Source organism: Camellia sinensis, chromosome 7 (genome assembly GCF_055761805.1).
Source record: "Camellia sinensis isolate YWXY chromosome 7, ASM5576180v1, whole genome shotgun sequence".
NCBI classification, from domain to species: Eukaryota; Viridiplantae; Streptophyta; class Magnoliopsida; order Ericales; family Theaceae; genus Camellia; species Camellia sinensis.
The window spans coordinates 145,162,368-145,177,233 of record NC_138967.1 but is presented as its reverse complement, the minus strand read 5'-3'; the positions used below and the strand labels follow the sequence as shown (position 1 = coordinate 145,177,233).

At 35.0% G+C, this 14,866-nt stretch overlaps 1 protein-coding gene across 3 annotated transcripts; it reads right to left on the bottom strand.

Annotated features, from left to right (window-relative positions):
• Positions 1-439: 439 nt before the first annotated feature.
• Positions 440-11,839, bottom strand: LOC114258785 (histidine kinase 2). 3 transcript variants are annotated; one of them, XM_028198778.2, is made up of 15 exons: positions 11,513-11,839; positions 11,289-11,334; positions 10,605-11,167; positions 9,549-9,809; positions 8,104-8,568; positions 7,433-7,708; positions 7,130-7,299; positions 6,593-6,992; positions 6,311-6,362; positions 5,991-6,220; positions 5,733-5,831; positions 4,249-4,916; positions 2,730-3,233; positions 1,859-2,278; positions 440-1,162 (listed from the first exon to the last, which is right to left on the bottom strand). In XM_028198778.2, exons 3-14 carry the CDS (start codon positions 10,974-10,976, stop codon positions 2,029-2,031), a joined length of 3,747 nt encoding a protein of 1,248 aa, XP_028054579.2. In that variant the 5' UTR covers positions 10,977-11,167; positions 11,289-11,334; positions 11,513-11,839; the 3' UTR covers positions 440-1,162; positions 1,859-2,028. The 3 variants fall into 3 exon arrangements, with proteins under 3 accessions (XP_028054579.2, XP_082735650.1, XP_082735649.1); XM_082879524.1 differs by having other exon boundaries at positions 8,104-8,835; positions 9,068-9,809; positions 11,513-11,650; XM_082879523.1 differs by having other exon boundaries at positions 11,289-11,806.
• Between the last annotated feature and the right edge of the window lie 3,027 nt (positions 11,840-14,866).

Sequence of the window (14,866 nt, the reverse complement as noted above, 5' to 3'; positions counted from 1 at the left end):
TACTATAATTTTACATTTAGTGTGCCTAAATATTAAATCTAAACATACATATTTTGTATCACTTTAATCTTTATAATTTTAATTTTGTTAATTTAATCATCCAAATTTCATTTGATTCATTAGTCAAATTTCAAACCTCTCATCTAAATCATTAACAGAATAATTTGACCAATTGGATTAAAACTTTACCCTAAATTTTGATATTTGTAGAACTAAAGCAAACACAAAATGAATAGTTTTAATTTACGGATGATAAAATGTATTTTTATCCAATACTATATGATCATTTAAAGTATCCAATACTATTTTTTTTTATTTTCAAATTCCTATTCAAATCCATGATCCAAATACAACTTTAGTCATGCAATTAATCAGGAAGATTACACTGCACCAACACAAATATCCTGTAATATATAGATGGATTATCAGTGAAGTCAAATTTGCACATGAACTTATATCATATTACCATTTGCATATAACACCAAATATATGTGTTTATATATGTTACAATTCTTTTTACAATGAATCCCATAAAGATTTTCAGCAAACAAGGAATTACAAGAAAAGTGAGATACTAACACTAAGGTCATTAGACAGCACAATAGCCAAAACCAGGTTCAATACAAAATATCCTACACAGATTTCACATCTTAAAGGCATTTTTACAATGCTAACCAAATCTTATCGAAAGAGGGCCTCCTGTACATAATCCTCACTTCTTTTCTTTAGGTTAATATGAACATAAAGCAATATAATGTCCAAAAATACCATTTTTTTTTTTTTTTTTGGGTGAATAAATAACCATATTTGAATCTCAATAAATGAAAATTTTATCTATAACCCTCTCAGAGTCGCAATGACAGTGGCATTGATCCTTCCACAAAATCTCTAGAAGACGAAAGAGGAATCTTTCATTTCATTACTTACTTTTTATGCTTAAACTTGCTTCAAGGAAGAATGGAGAAAACAAGGTACAAGAATACAGAGCACAAAGACGCATCAAACGGAACCGGTTATATACAAACTTTCCCCATCTCTCTTATTTTGTACCCGGCAAGTGATCGTGTGGTGAAGAACGATGACAAATTAGGCAAAAGTCGTCAATTTCTTTCCCAGCCTCATCTATGCATCATGAACCAGTTATGATCATAACCTACCACTCCTGAAAACAAAAAACAAAAAAAGAAAACGTCATTAAGCATCCATGCATAAATTGAAAATTGTTCGCTGGATAATAATAAATTGGGGGCTACCCCAGTAGACCAAAACCCCTACACCTCACTGAGAGTTCAAGGGTTCATCAGAACACAAGAAATTGTAAAATGTGTGGTATTGATGGAGATTCAAGACCTAGAGCCTAAGAAGAACAGACACACGAGCATGATAATTTTCAAAAAAAGCAAGGCACACATAAGGAAAACATGCAAAATATATGATTTACTATATTTATTATACATATAAATGAATATCTCATTCAAAATGTAGAAATATATATATATATAAATATATATATAACATAACTAGAATGTCTATAGTTTAAAAGATAATGGAGTAATAGGAATAAATCTACAATGTTTTTTTCTTTTATCATTAGATCCAAAGTTATTTTATTTAACCTTGCAATGTGTTTTATGTGTGTAAGCAATGGACGCAAATGTTTCCGAAGTCCCCAAACCACATTCGAGTCAAATTTTATCAAAAAACAATAGGACTTGTATTTGACATGTTTGAAAGTGTCTAACAAGTGCTAGTGTTTGACACTTGTCCGACACCTTCATCGGACAGACACATTGCCAAGAAATATTTGAACTTCTTAGCCTACAACATAGCATCTACACGTGTAATGTTAAGAAATTACCATATAAGGAAGGGCAAAAAGAATGCAGATGGAAGGGTCTATCATAACACCTCATAGTGGTGGAGGATGTCAATAGATAGACCAATTGCTTTAGGATTTAATCCAAAATAACTCAGATTAAACACTTCCAATGAACAACTGCTTCCATATTAGTCACCTTCCCACTCAAATCAACCAGACTCAAAGAATCGTGCCACTGCTGAATACAGTTGTTCTTCTGCAAATGGCTTGGACACATAATCATCCATACCACACTTCATGCACTCCTCATTAGTAGCTTGAATCACATCGGCTGTCATTGCTAATATTGGCGTGTGCCAATGGGCCACATTTGCAAACATCTCGATAGTTGCTTCACCAGATTCAATTCTTTCATTAACCTCACGCTCAAGACTACGTATTTGCCGTGTTGCTTCAAAACTGTATGATTAGAGTCAAACAATATATAAATCACATTCCTATACTTGCAAGCAATAATCAAAGGTGAAACTTATCAACACCATATGTGCAATAATCAAACAGGAAACCTGTCCTACAAGATGGTATGGATTAAATATGATGCAAAACTTAAAAGGGAAAATTGTATTTAAATGGTAACAACTCAATATGGTGCAAGTAAATCTGCATCCGGTGCAAGTAAAACAACTCAATAATTGCACTTTCATAGAGGTGCGATGCGAGTAAACCTATGTCTGGTGCAAGTGAAAGTTGTGGCATGGGACAACTTGCTCTGACTTGCACCTCCATGAAAATTTTGAGTTGTTTCCATTTAAATGCAATTTTCCCACAAGTTTGCTAGAATTCAATGGTATTGTTTGCACTAGTATCTAAGGAAAATCAGAAAGATTTAGAATAGAGACAAAGTTATTACCCATCCATTTCCGGCATTTGGAGATCCATGAAGCAAGCATCGAAGTTGTGGGGTGGCTTAAGCTTTTCTAAAGCAGCCTTTCCACTATCTACACAGGTAACAATTGCTTCATACATCTTTAGAACACCTTCAGCCACTTTTCTATTAATAACATTGTCATCCACCACCAAGATTCGCTTGTTTCTAAGAAGGTTTCCAGTCAAGGGTTTTCCTCTATTTCGTTGCCTCTTCTTCCCAATTCCAAGCACTTCTTTAAAGCAGAAAATTAGCATATTTAATCGAAGAGGCTTCATTAGCACATTATCTACTAAACCTGCTAATTTGAGTTCATTGCGCTCGGTATTGCTTATGGAGGTTGTTAATAGAAATATCTTTGGCAATCTTTCTGGGACTTCCTTTCTGCCATTTGATCTGAGCTCTTCAATTAGACGATGGAATGGAAGACTCGCATCCATCCCCCAAACATCTTTGTCAATAAGAATCATGGCTATATGTGATGGTACACTGGACATTATTATAACCAACAAAGTCATTAGCATGATCAAAAACAAACTGCGTGATTAACATTGTGAAAAACTATTCATAATTCCATAATCCAAAGATCAACTACATTTTATTAAAATTACTTTTCTGATAATACAACAATTCTTTTACTAATCACATGGATATACTTCAGTATTTAACACTCCGTTTGTTTTGGCAGAAATTTTTTTCCGTATTTTCTGGCATTTGGTATGACAAAAAAAATGAAATTGAACGAAAAATGTTTTTAATGATCAATGGAAAACAAGCTTACTGAGGTAGAAAATATTTTCCACTTTTTAAAGATGAAAAATGTTTTCTAGTCTAAAGTTTTACCACAGCCACCACCACCCCCATATCACCGCCACCGCCACCGCCACCGCCACCGCCACCGCCATCCTACCAGCCTACTGCCATTGTCACCATCCTACCACCACCGCTGCCGCCACCACCGAAAGAAGCAGAAGTTTTATTATGTGCTTTTGTTCTTTCTCCAAACAACATAAATGCATGGAGCCTCTACTTCCAATTTGAAGTTGGTTCTTTAGAAATGGAAGACAAAGTAGATTTTTTCATTACTTTCCATCTAATACGGACAACCCATCATCTACATATTTATTCCCCCCACAAGGTTGTGAATGAAAATTTTCTGAGGTTTTTCCTTTATATTATGATGAATTGGTAACCGGAAGAAAGATAATCTGCACATCATTCCTATTTGAGTACCTTCATTAATTGAAGCATATCAAACCTTAAATCTTCAATACGTTTGTTGCCACTTCAAGCTACCATCAAGCTTTTCACAAATAAGCTTAGTGGAGAGGGTGGCTTTTTGGCATATTTGGATAATAATCCAAAGAGCTAAAAGTGTCATCAACTAAAAAAAGCCAAAAAGCCACTCAACTTCCAAAAACATATCAGCTTTTTTAGATTCTACAAAAAAAATTCAAAAAAGAAAAAAAGCCACTAAAAGAGCCAACCTAAATGGGGATGTTACCTTGAGTTGGAGGCACTAGATAGATACGCACATGCAGAATCCAGACTGAAAGCCACATCTGCGGTTATTCCAAGTCTCTGAAGATGATATCTGGTGACCTCAGCTCGGATGCTTTTATCATCAACCACCAATGCCCTCAGTCCCCGGAACTCCAAAACAGCAGGATCATACTGCTGCTGCATTGTATCCAAAGAACTCGTTTCTCCTTTTCTTAAAACTGCCGTAAATGAAAAAGTACTTCCCATGCCAGGCTCACTCACAAACCCAATCTCTCCACCCATAAGGTCAACCAAACGCTTGCTAATGCTCAACCCTATTCCAGTCCCACCATAAGTTCGTGAAGTGGAACTATCGGCCTGCATAAAAGGCATGAAAATACGGCATTGTGCTTCTTGAGGAATTCCCACACCAGTATCTTCAACTGTTACTAATAATTTGATCTTTTCAGTTTCCTCCTCCAAATTTGTGCAACTAAATTTTTTAAAATTCTTCCAACTCTTCCATCTGTCAACCACGGGAACACCACTCAATGTATTATAAGAGTTCCTCGAACAGTCTTCGACTAAGGTTAAGCTCTGTCTGAGCACTTCGTCCGTAACATCAAGAGGGAGTCTCACTTCGTCTGCCAGATGCACTGAGACAAGTATATGCCCTTTGTCATGAGTGAACTGCAATCCAGAAAACTAACAAATTAGTGAACCAAAAACACAAAACCAACAAGCAAAATTTTTTAACAAGATAAATACACAAGATGTGAAATTGTCAATAAAACCAATGCCTCTGGCTAGTGGATTATTCTTACATTTTCTTATCAGTTCAGTAGTTGGACCATATAATCTTTAGGTCAATTGTCCCAAGAGCTTAAACTATTAGGAAATGGGCCCGACAATATATATCAAGCTCTCCAATAGTTTCCCTAACAAGCTACCCCATCTTGCACGTGGAGATGCAAACTTCTATACATAATGCAAACAAGAGAAGAAAGAATGCAAATGGGAACCATGTGCAAATGGAAAAACTTGAACCCAAGACTTCCCCCAACCTTAGCTCCGATACTTAGTCACCAATTGTCTCAATAACTTAAATTGTTACGAAATAGGCCTAACAATGTATATGGAGCTCTCCACCAATAACATTGAAATATTTCCATATGAGATGAATATGCCTAGCATGTCCAACTCCAACCTATTTCCAAAAGCAAATATGTTCACATGCTTCAAGAACCCAAATTACTACTTTCAAGAACTACTTTTACTGAACACCCAAATGAACATAAGAAACTTGAAATCAGGATTCTGCAAAATAGTAGGTTTGCCACCTCTCCCATAGTAATGGGTGGCAAGATACCCTTTCTAGAACCAATCAACTAACCAACACAAAATATATATATATATATATATATTTCCTGCACTTTTTTTTTTTTTCTTTGTTTTTTTTTTTTTCACATAAAAGTAAAAGTCTAGAACCATTGAAACACAACCAACCTTGATTGAATTTCCAACAAGATTAGTAATTATCTGCCGGAATCGTCCAGGATCTCCAACAACAACTGCAGGAATCTGATTGGAGACGTAAACAGCCAACTTCTCTCACCCAAGAAGAACACAAAGAACAAAGTCAATATAAGAAATGATATCGAGTTACAGCGACAACTCTAACAACTACCCTACAAAATATTAACGTGTATGCACGCGCACACACACACACATGTCAAGTGAATAAGGCAGTAACTTATTTGTTACCTCAATCCCTTTTTCATGAGATTTGATGAAGAAAAGTGACAAAATTTTATCAAGAACATCACGCAAATCAAAAGGTATATCCTCAAGGTCAAGCCTGCCTGATTCTATCTTAGCTTGATCAAGAACCTCATTAATCAACGATATTAGATCTCTCCCACAACCATGAGCAGTCTCAGCACAATCCCGTTGATTTGCATCAAGATCTGTGTGCATTAACCTTTGCAGCATACCTGTATGTGAATTTGAAGCTATATTCAGTTAATTGTTTTACCCAGATGATGTAAAATACTGAATGTGAATCTAAAAACGTTTTTAATCACCTAATACGCCATTCATTGGAGTCCTGATTTCATGGGAAACCGTTGCGAGAAACTACAAAAGAAAAAGAAAACTTTGGTTAAAGGATACTGCATGATATCACATGTTTGGGGGATGACCGGGAGGTAGTTCTAATGATGAAAAATACAAAGGAAAACATAATGCTTGTCCCTGTGAAATTTTACGAAGAAATGAAGAAAAATGAAGCAGTTCAACAGGATTTTTCAGATGTATATTTGATGACTCCAAAATTTCCTATCCTTTCTGCCAGAAATAAAATGCACCTGAGATTTTGCAATATCAGCAGCTTCAGCACGGTGTTTGAGCTCCATCATTTCCTGAAAATCCTGCTCCACTTTTGCAATTCGGTTTATCGCTGCATCAAATATATGACCCAGAAGAAAAGTGATAACAAGAACCCCCATCGATGCTGCTATTGCAGTCCAAGGTGGAGGTGGTTTCTGCTTGAACCTGCATTGCATCTCATGTTTCCGAGCTGGATCACCAAAATCAAGATTGCTAATTTGCAGTAGACCCGTATCAATGACATCACCACCATACATTTTGATCAGTGCACTTTTGTTGGTTGTGTCATAAACATTAACAACAATTGTCTGTTTACTAGCAAGCTGGTGTAGAAGTTTCTCCACCAGTGACGGGACATCATAAGATGCACCTAGATACCTTTTAAGAAGAAAACCACAGAAAACGAAAGGTCAGCCATCAAATCAATTAGACAATAAAACATAGATCACTCCAAGAAGACATATGGAATAAATTTTTATACAAGAAATCAGATTTCTTTGAGTAGATTGATTTACCCCACAGTAGCATTAATACGTTGCTCTGGTGTAGCATTTGGAGGGAGGTGAGTGCTATATACAGCAAAAGTCAGTACAACGCCAAGGTGATTGGATTTTAGTAACTTGAAAGGAGATGTCAGAACTCCCTTTCCAGATGCCCTAGCTCGTAATATGTTCTCACGATCATCCTATACATTTTGATTGGTTACACTCAGACACAGGTTTACTAGAGATAAAATTGAAATCATTAGCTTAATGAGAGTGAAAATTTTCATCCCAAAAAGTAGAAATAACAAAGCCCCCAAGTGAAAGAAAGCACACCTTTCCAGACATCATATCAATAGATACAATATGGGAGACAGTTTCTTGAGAAAAAATAACCGGTGCGTATTCATCTTGAAGGGGTGAAGGATCCAAATTTTCAGGATTACAGTCTTGGACCAGAGTTTGATCCTCATTTTCCATTTTCTTTATAGTCCATCCATGTTGTTTCTCAAATTGTTTCCTTTCTGAGTGAAGAACTCTCAAGGCATAGGCAACTCCACTTGTAAGTGGCCTCTCAAAAGAAGTTCTTTCAGTATATTCTCCAAATGTTTTCTGTGGATTAAAGAGAAATCATCAGGATCAAAATCACTGCCACAACAAAATAATGCAATATATATATATATATATGGGCTGTTAGGTACTGCAGTGCTTACATGAGATGCTTGTAGCTTTTTTCTAATTTTGGGAGTTTGTGACAAATTGTTTGGCACAACTTCTACTTACAGCTTTATTAGGCATAAATAGCTTAAATTAGCTGAAACAAACTGATTAACTAAAACCTAGCGAAGGGGTAATTTTGGCTTTGGTTTTCTGATTATTAGATTTCAGCTAACAAAAAGTTGCACCAAACATGCCCATATAACTATGTTGTATTGTACAAGATTTGTATATGGTTTACAACTCTTGGACAGAAATGAAAAGGTAACAAGCAATGAGGACAACATTACCTGATCAATAGCGGAAGGTTGTTTTCCATGGTGAAATGTGGAGACAAGGATAGCCAAGGCATGCACGTGATTCATGCTCACATTAAACTGATCTTGCAGCATTCGGGCTCTTTCATCACACATGCTGGCAAGTGTCTCTTTCCTTCTAAACGCTATTTCGTTATTTAAGTGAAAAAATAACCAACCAGATCCAATCACCCCAGCGGCAACAAACAGATAGAGGAGTCTCTTCCTCCAATTCCCTGCACTTCTTGAAGAACTCCGAGTTTGCTGTTGCTGTTGCTGTTCCTGCTGCTGAAAAAGTTTCTGCTTTTGATTTCCAAGCAAATTTTCATATAAATAAGGCATTATGCGGCCAAGAACTACTCCAAGAAGAACCCACCAACATGCCTTAACCAAACAGAAAGAAAAACTTTCACAATGCTCTTCTGCACTATGCCGAAATGCCCTGGTCTCCAATACATTCTGATCAAAGCCAAAGCCAGACCATCAATGAAACCAATTAGCAATTTGTAAAATCAATCTTGGCTTTTGCAAATTTCTCTCTACTTTCTAACAAAAGGAACTAAAACAAGGAAATGTTTTGGAACAAGCAATGCAAGAACAAATGACAGACAGAGGAAGTTTAAGAAGGCATGAAAAAACCACTTGCAGAATCATCAAACCTAACACGAATCAGGATGGTTGAGTACTAACGGATAATAGTTCCTGACCACAAGGTTCAAAACTCAACTAAGGCCTCGTTTGGGAACAGACTAATTTAGTAACTTTTTGGCTATTTGGCTAAAAGGGTAGATAAAAAAAACTTGTATGTTTGGGATGACTTTTTGGCTAATTACGAAAAGATGTGCAAAAAGTAGAGAGAAAAGAGAATCTTTGACTTTTTGGTATGGGTTGTTGGCTTTTTGGCTAATTTAGTAACTTTTTGGCTAATTGACTAAAATAGCCTCTTGCCAAACGAGGCCTAAATGAGATTCGGTTGTGACAAAAACTTATAAAGGCAGCTTGACCCAACGGTAAAAACTGTCGTTAGTGTCCCCGGTGGCATGGGTTAGAGTCACGCAAACAGTCTCTCCAAAAATGGGGATACAGTTCGTACATCTTGGCCTTCCCGGACCCCACTTTAGCGAGCGCCTTGTGCACTGCGTCACCCCTTTATATTTGTGACAAAACATTCTCTAGTAATCCTATGGGTCTCTATATACAACGTGCCGAAAAGCATAAATGATCTATTTGAACTTTGTAATTCTAACCTTAAACATTTTTTTCCTTCTCTGGTAGCTCTAATCTACAAATTTCATTTAATAAGCATCGAAAGAAAAAAAATTAATAAACAAATATAACCATTCAAATTTGAAACCTACAAGCTTGAAATGCCAAAACTCAAACATCTCCACGAGAAAGAAACACAAAAAGCACATTGAAGATTTATGACACAACTCTACCTTTTCACGGTTATTATTATTGGAAATAATTGATGAAGAGATAGGATGCAAAGCAACCGATAGAGACTTGTCCTCAGGCAAAGATACGCGAAATCTCCTAGCAACAGTCTCATCTCGAACAGGGCATTGATCCTGGAGTTCTACATTTTCTGCAACCAAGTCATGCTGGTTTCCAAATTCCTGATTCTCTGAGTGCTGAACCTTTACATTTCTTGGCAACATTTCATACCCCAGTTTTTTGGTACATTTCAAGGATGTTATCTGAAAGACACAGATTAAAGAGTAAGTACAAAAAATTGGATGTAAAAGTTCTAGTATTTCATGTTTGTTTTTTTATAATAATTGAGATTTTTTCTAGTAGTAAAAGGGGGAAAACCCACACTATTTGACTTATTATCAGATTATTCTAAACATTTGATATTAGAGCATGGACATTCATGTAGTAAAGTTGAACCAACCAACCTTTGATAAGGATAAAAATAACATAGCGAACACCTAATTCTGTTTCAATGGCTAGGACAGAGAAAATAAAAAAGAACAGGAAAATTATTTAATTAGAAACCAACTACTCACAGCTTCAATTAATGACTTTCTTTGCATTAGTATCCTTATTTCATTTCTTACTATTTTCACTGTAGTTTGAATCAAAATAGGCAAGAGACATTTCCTTGAGAAAGATTGTTCACTCAATTATCCAAAATTTGAAATAATAGAAATGGTCACTTCACTGAAAACCAATTGCAGCTTCCATCATTAAAATTCGTTCATATTTCATTTCTATATGTACACTCAGAATCCACAGTAGCAAAATTCTGCCGAGGCGACCACCATTTGTTAAAAATCTAGAACTAAGCAACTATAATCCTGTTAAAGATGTAGCAAGAAACAACTGTAATCCTATTCTGTATCACTTTCTCTGTTCACTCAAACTTCCAAACCAACTCAAGTATTAATTAACATAAACAGTTATTATCAACAAAAGTTACTTAAAACTACAAACAGAAAGAGTGGAGCTATTTAAGAAGCAAATCTTTAAGATGGATATAAAGACAGCACCTGATCTGATTGATGAAGTTGGTTGCTGACATTGAAATGTTCTAGCAAAATCCTAGCTTTGTGTTGTTGACACAAGTCTAGAGTCTCCTCCTTTGTCCTCGAAGCCCCATCATTCAAACCATAGAAGAACCCAATAAACCAAATGAAAACACCAAAAAGCCATAGAAACAGAAGATGTCTACTCCACTTCCAGACTCTGTTAGATCCATGCAAAGATTCCTTTGCCTTCTTCAGCTTGAAATTGGTTCCCATTTTCTGCTTAGAGGCAGAGCACTTGCAATTCAAAGACATCTTAACTAGAATCCACCTACATAACCTCAAAAAGAGCCTTGAAAGGTTAAAAGAAACACCAGAAAGAGCAGAAAAGGTCATCAAATTTAAGCCTGAGGGAGACCCAATATGGAGTTTCAACCATAAACTACAATTGTTTGAAATCTAGTTGATTCTTCACCAAGTCCAGCTCCCAAATTTCAACAAAACCAACATTTAGGTGGCATCATCAGCTAGGAAGATTGAACTAGACGGTCAAAATAGTTTGCCACCCAGTTGATTCTTCATGAAACCTAGCTCACAAGACCAACCAAAAACAGAACTTCAGAAAACCCATTGGTAAAGATTGAACAAAAATGAAAAGTTGAGAAAACCCCAGTTGATTTCTCAGCAAACTAAGCTTCAATTACTCACCAAATGATGTGTTTAACTCTTCAAATGCTATGACCCTTCTTTCTCACTGTGAAAAACACAGAAAAGCCATCAAGACCACCCCTCTTTTGGAGGACACAAGGGAAAGCAAATCATGCCAAACAACAAACTGGTTCGTACCCAGTTGCTATTTTGGCAAGCTGTAAGGGAATCATCAATGACACAGAAAAAAAAATGGTATTTTTCTATACCCTATTTCTTTTTACCTCACGCAGAAGCTCTGTAGAACTGAAAGAAGAATCAAAGATCAAAACTTTCCTGAAAGAAAACTTATCGTTAACAGAAAATGGATGGAACCCAGTTGGTTTCACTGCAAACCCAACTGGAACCAATTATCAGAATGTGGGATAAAAAGAGGTGTCTCCTCTCTCTCTCCTCTCTCTCTCTCTCTCTGTCTCTGTGGGTGTTGAGTGAGGATATGCTGTTGAAGTTGGGCACATCATTATCCCATCATCTAGTAGGGAAGGTTAAAGTAAAAAGTTGTAAAACCAAACAAAACAAAGATTAGAATCACACCCAAATCAAAATAAAATAAATAAAAATAGAATCCTTTATTTCTGTATAATGTTTTCTCTTTCTTTTTCCCTCCTCTTCTTTTCTTTTGCTTTTTAGAGTCTGAAAGGGACCGCACCATAGGCAGATGTACGGATACATATACATACATATATCTTCTTCTTTTTTTGGGTTAAAATATACATACATATATCTATGTACATATTTGTGCGGAGAGAGAATGAAATAAATTAAAAAAAATAAAAAAGAAGGAAGGACAGAAAAAGAAGTTGTGGGGGGAGCTTGGCAGTGTGTACTCAGGTCAGAGATCAGGTGGAAAAACAGAGGGGGCCAACCTACTTAATAGCGTTTGGCTTGTAGAAAGGTAGTTAAAATAGTAACCCAAAAAAAAGAGTAAAATAAAACAAAATTTACTACAAATTATTACATCACTTTCATATATATATATTTATAAAAAATAAAAATAATCAATTCTTAAAGAGAAAATTATTAAAATGTTTAAATTAAGACATTAAATTCAATAAATATTTTTTTGTTACTGAGAGATTGGTGAGAAGTCCTTTTATTTATTTTAGAAGACATTTTATTTTTAATTTTACACCTTAATTTATCTGTTATTTTTTTATCTGTTAACTTTTTTTTTACTATTTGTTTAAATTTATATTTATGGATAAATTACACTGACACTCATTGAGATTTAGTTCAATTACATCTCATTTCCTAAAGTTTTAAAAATTACATTCTCACCTCTGTGGTTAATAATCCATTTCACAAACTCCTTACTTATATAAAAGGCAACAACTCCTACTAGAAAAACAGAGAAATTTCTTTTTCTTTTTTTTTGAAGTAAAAGAAGAAAAAGAAAAAAAAACAGAGGAAGTAAAGCAAGGCAAGAAAAGAGAAAGTGTATAAGTTCAATATTTTCATTTCGTCTAAAAAAGTACAATGATATAAAGGTTAGTGTAATTATCTGAACGTCAGAGGGTGATATGTATTAAACCTAAATCTCAGGGGGTGTAAGTGTAATTTACCCTATATTTATTTGTTCAATTTTTTTTTTCTATCTGTTCAAATTTATTTCTATCGATTCAAATTTTTTGACTATCAGTTAAATTTTTTCCCTTATCTATTTAAAAATTTGTTATTTGTTGAAATTTACCACCTCATTTGTTGAACTTTTACACCTCTCTTTTCGCTCTTTATCTATTAAAATTATCATTGTAACTTATCTATCTTTTGGAATATCTATCTACTAAAATTCCTTATCTATTAAAATATATGTTCAAATTTTATTATGTGTTCAATTTTTTCACTTATCTAGTCAAATATTTTGTCAATTAAAATTTTGTATCTTTTTAATTTTTTATCTGTTCAAATTTTAAATATATTTTATTATCTATTCAAATTTTGAACAAATCTATCCTATTGTCTTATCTGTTCAAAATTTGAACAGATTTGTCCTATTTGTCTTTTTTTTTTTAATTTGTTGCAATCTGTTTATTCATCATCATCATCAACAACAACAACAACAACCAAAAAAAAAATGATTTGAGCTAAGATAAAAGAAAAAAAAATGATTTGAGCCAAGATAAAAGAAAAAAAAATGATTTGAGCCAAGATAGAAGAAAAAAAAAAAAAATCTTTATTTAAGTCCTCTGATGCATCGAACTCTCATGGATCATCATTATCATCAATCAATCTCGACTCAAATGCTTTAGTTGTTCTTCGTCTTCTTCTGTACCCAACCATTCTCTCTCTCTCTCTCTCTCTCTCTCTCTCTCTCTCTCTCTCTTTGTCACGACCCAAACCCGCCCCTATAGGTTTAGCATCGTAACCAGCTAGTAACCCTTAAATTACCGATGGCCTCTTAACAGAATAGCATATAATTAGGGACTACAGAAGCAATAAACAGAAATATACATAATCTATTAAGCTGTGAAGACATACATGAGACAGTTATTCTTAAACTTTAATAAAGATATGTGTGACGTCAAAAGATACAGTTGATACACATCACTCCAAGTACTATACATATAAGCAGAAATTTGTCCAAAGTTAAAATAAAAGAACCAAAGTCTTAAATACAAAAACATAGCCACAGGATTGACATGATCTGGAACCTCTTCGAGAGGCATAAAGAGTGGCTGACAAACACAAAACTTTTCTGGCATCATCTTAAACCTGGGCGCGCGGCTGGACACCTACATATAAAATATAAATATGAGCAGGAGCCTAGTGAATAATAACAAAATAAAGGGGTTTTAATAAATAATGTCCATCATAGAATTAGAAATCAGAGTTTGTATCAGAAACAGAGTCTTATGCATATTCAGATCTCAAATCAGAAACAGATTCATGTACTTCTTCATATTCATTTTCAAAGTTCATACAGTTCACGTCATAGTACGTGGCACATCCATTAGCGTTAACAAATCCGATGACCCACAAAGGGATAGTCGTGAAGGCATTCTGATGACCCACATAAAAAAGACGGCCATAAAGCATTCCAATAACCCATAAAGGAACCTGATGACCCATAAAGGGACACATATCATAAGATGTTAAGGATGCCACAGATACATTTCAGAAACTTGGACGATCATTCATTCACACAAAACTTTGCATTTCAGAAACTAATCATGTCGAATCATCAGAAAATAGGTAAAGTTTAACATAACTTTACAAAGTTATTACTCACAAATAACAAATGGCTCCAAACAGACGAATTGAATAGGCAATTCAAATATCTTGTGACGCGTGACATACACAGGTACAAAACGAATATAAACTGAATTATACACCCGGAAACATTTACCTTGTTCTTTTCTTAACTTGGTGTGTCTCTACATTTATCTTCATTGTTGTGCCTTAATCTTGGCCTAGGTATGCCTAGGATGGAATGAGGATGCAAAAATGCACTTGAAAACACTTGACAAAACTTGCTGAAAACAGAGTCTTCGCTCGAGCATAACTTTCTACGCTCAAACGAACAAGCAAAATGTGAGTGATCGCTCAAGCGCAAGATCTGTCGCTTGAGCGGTCTATAA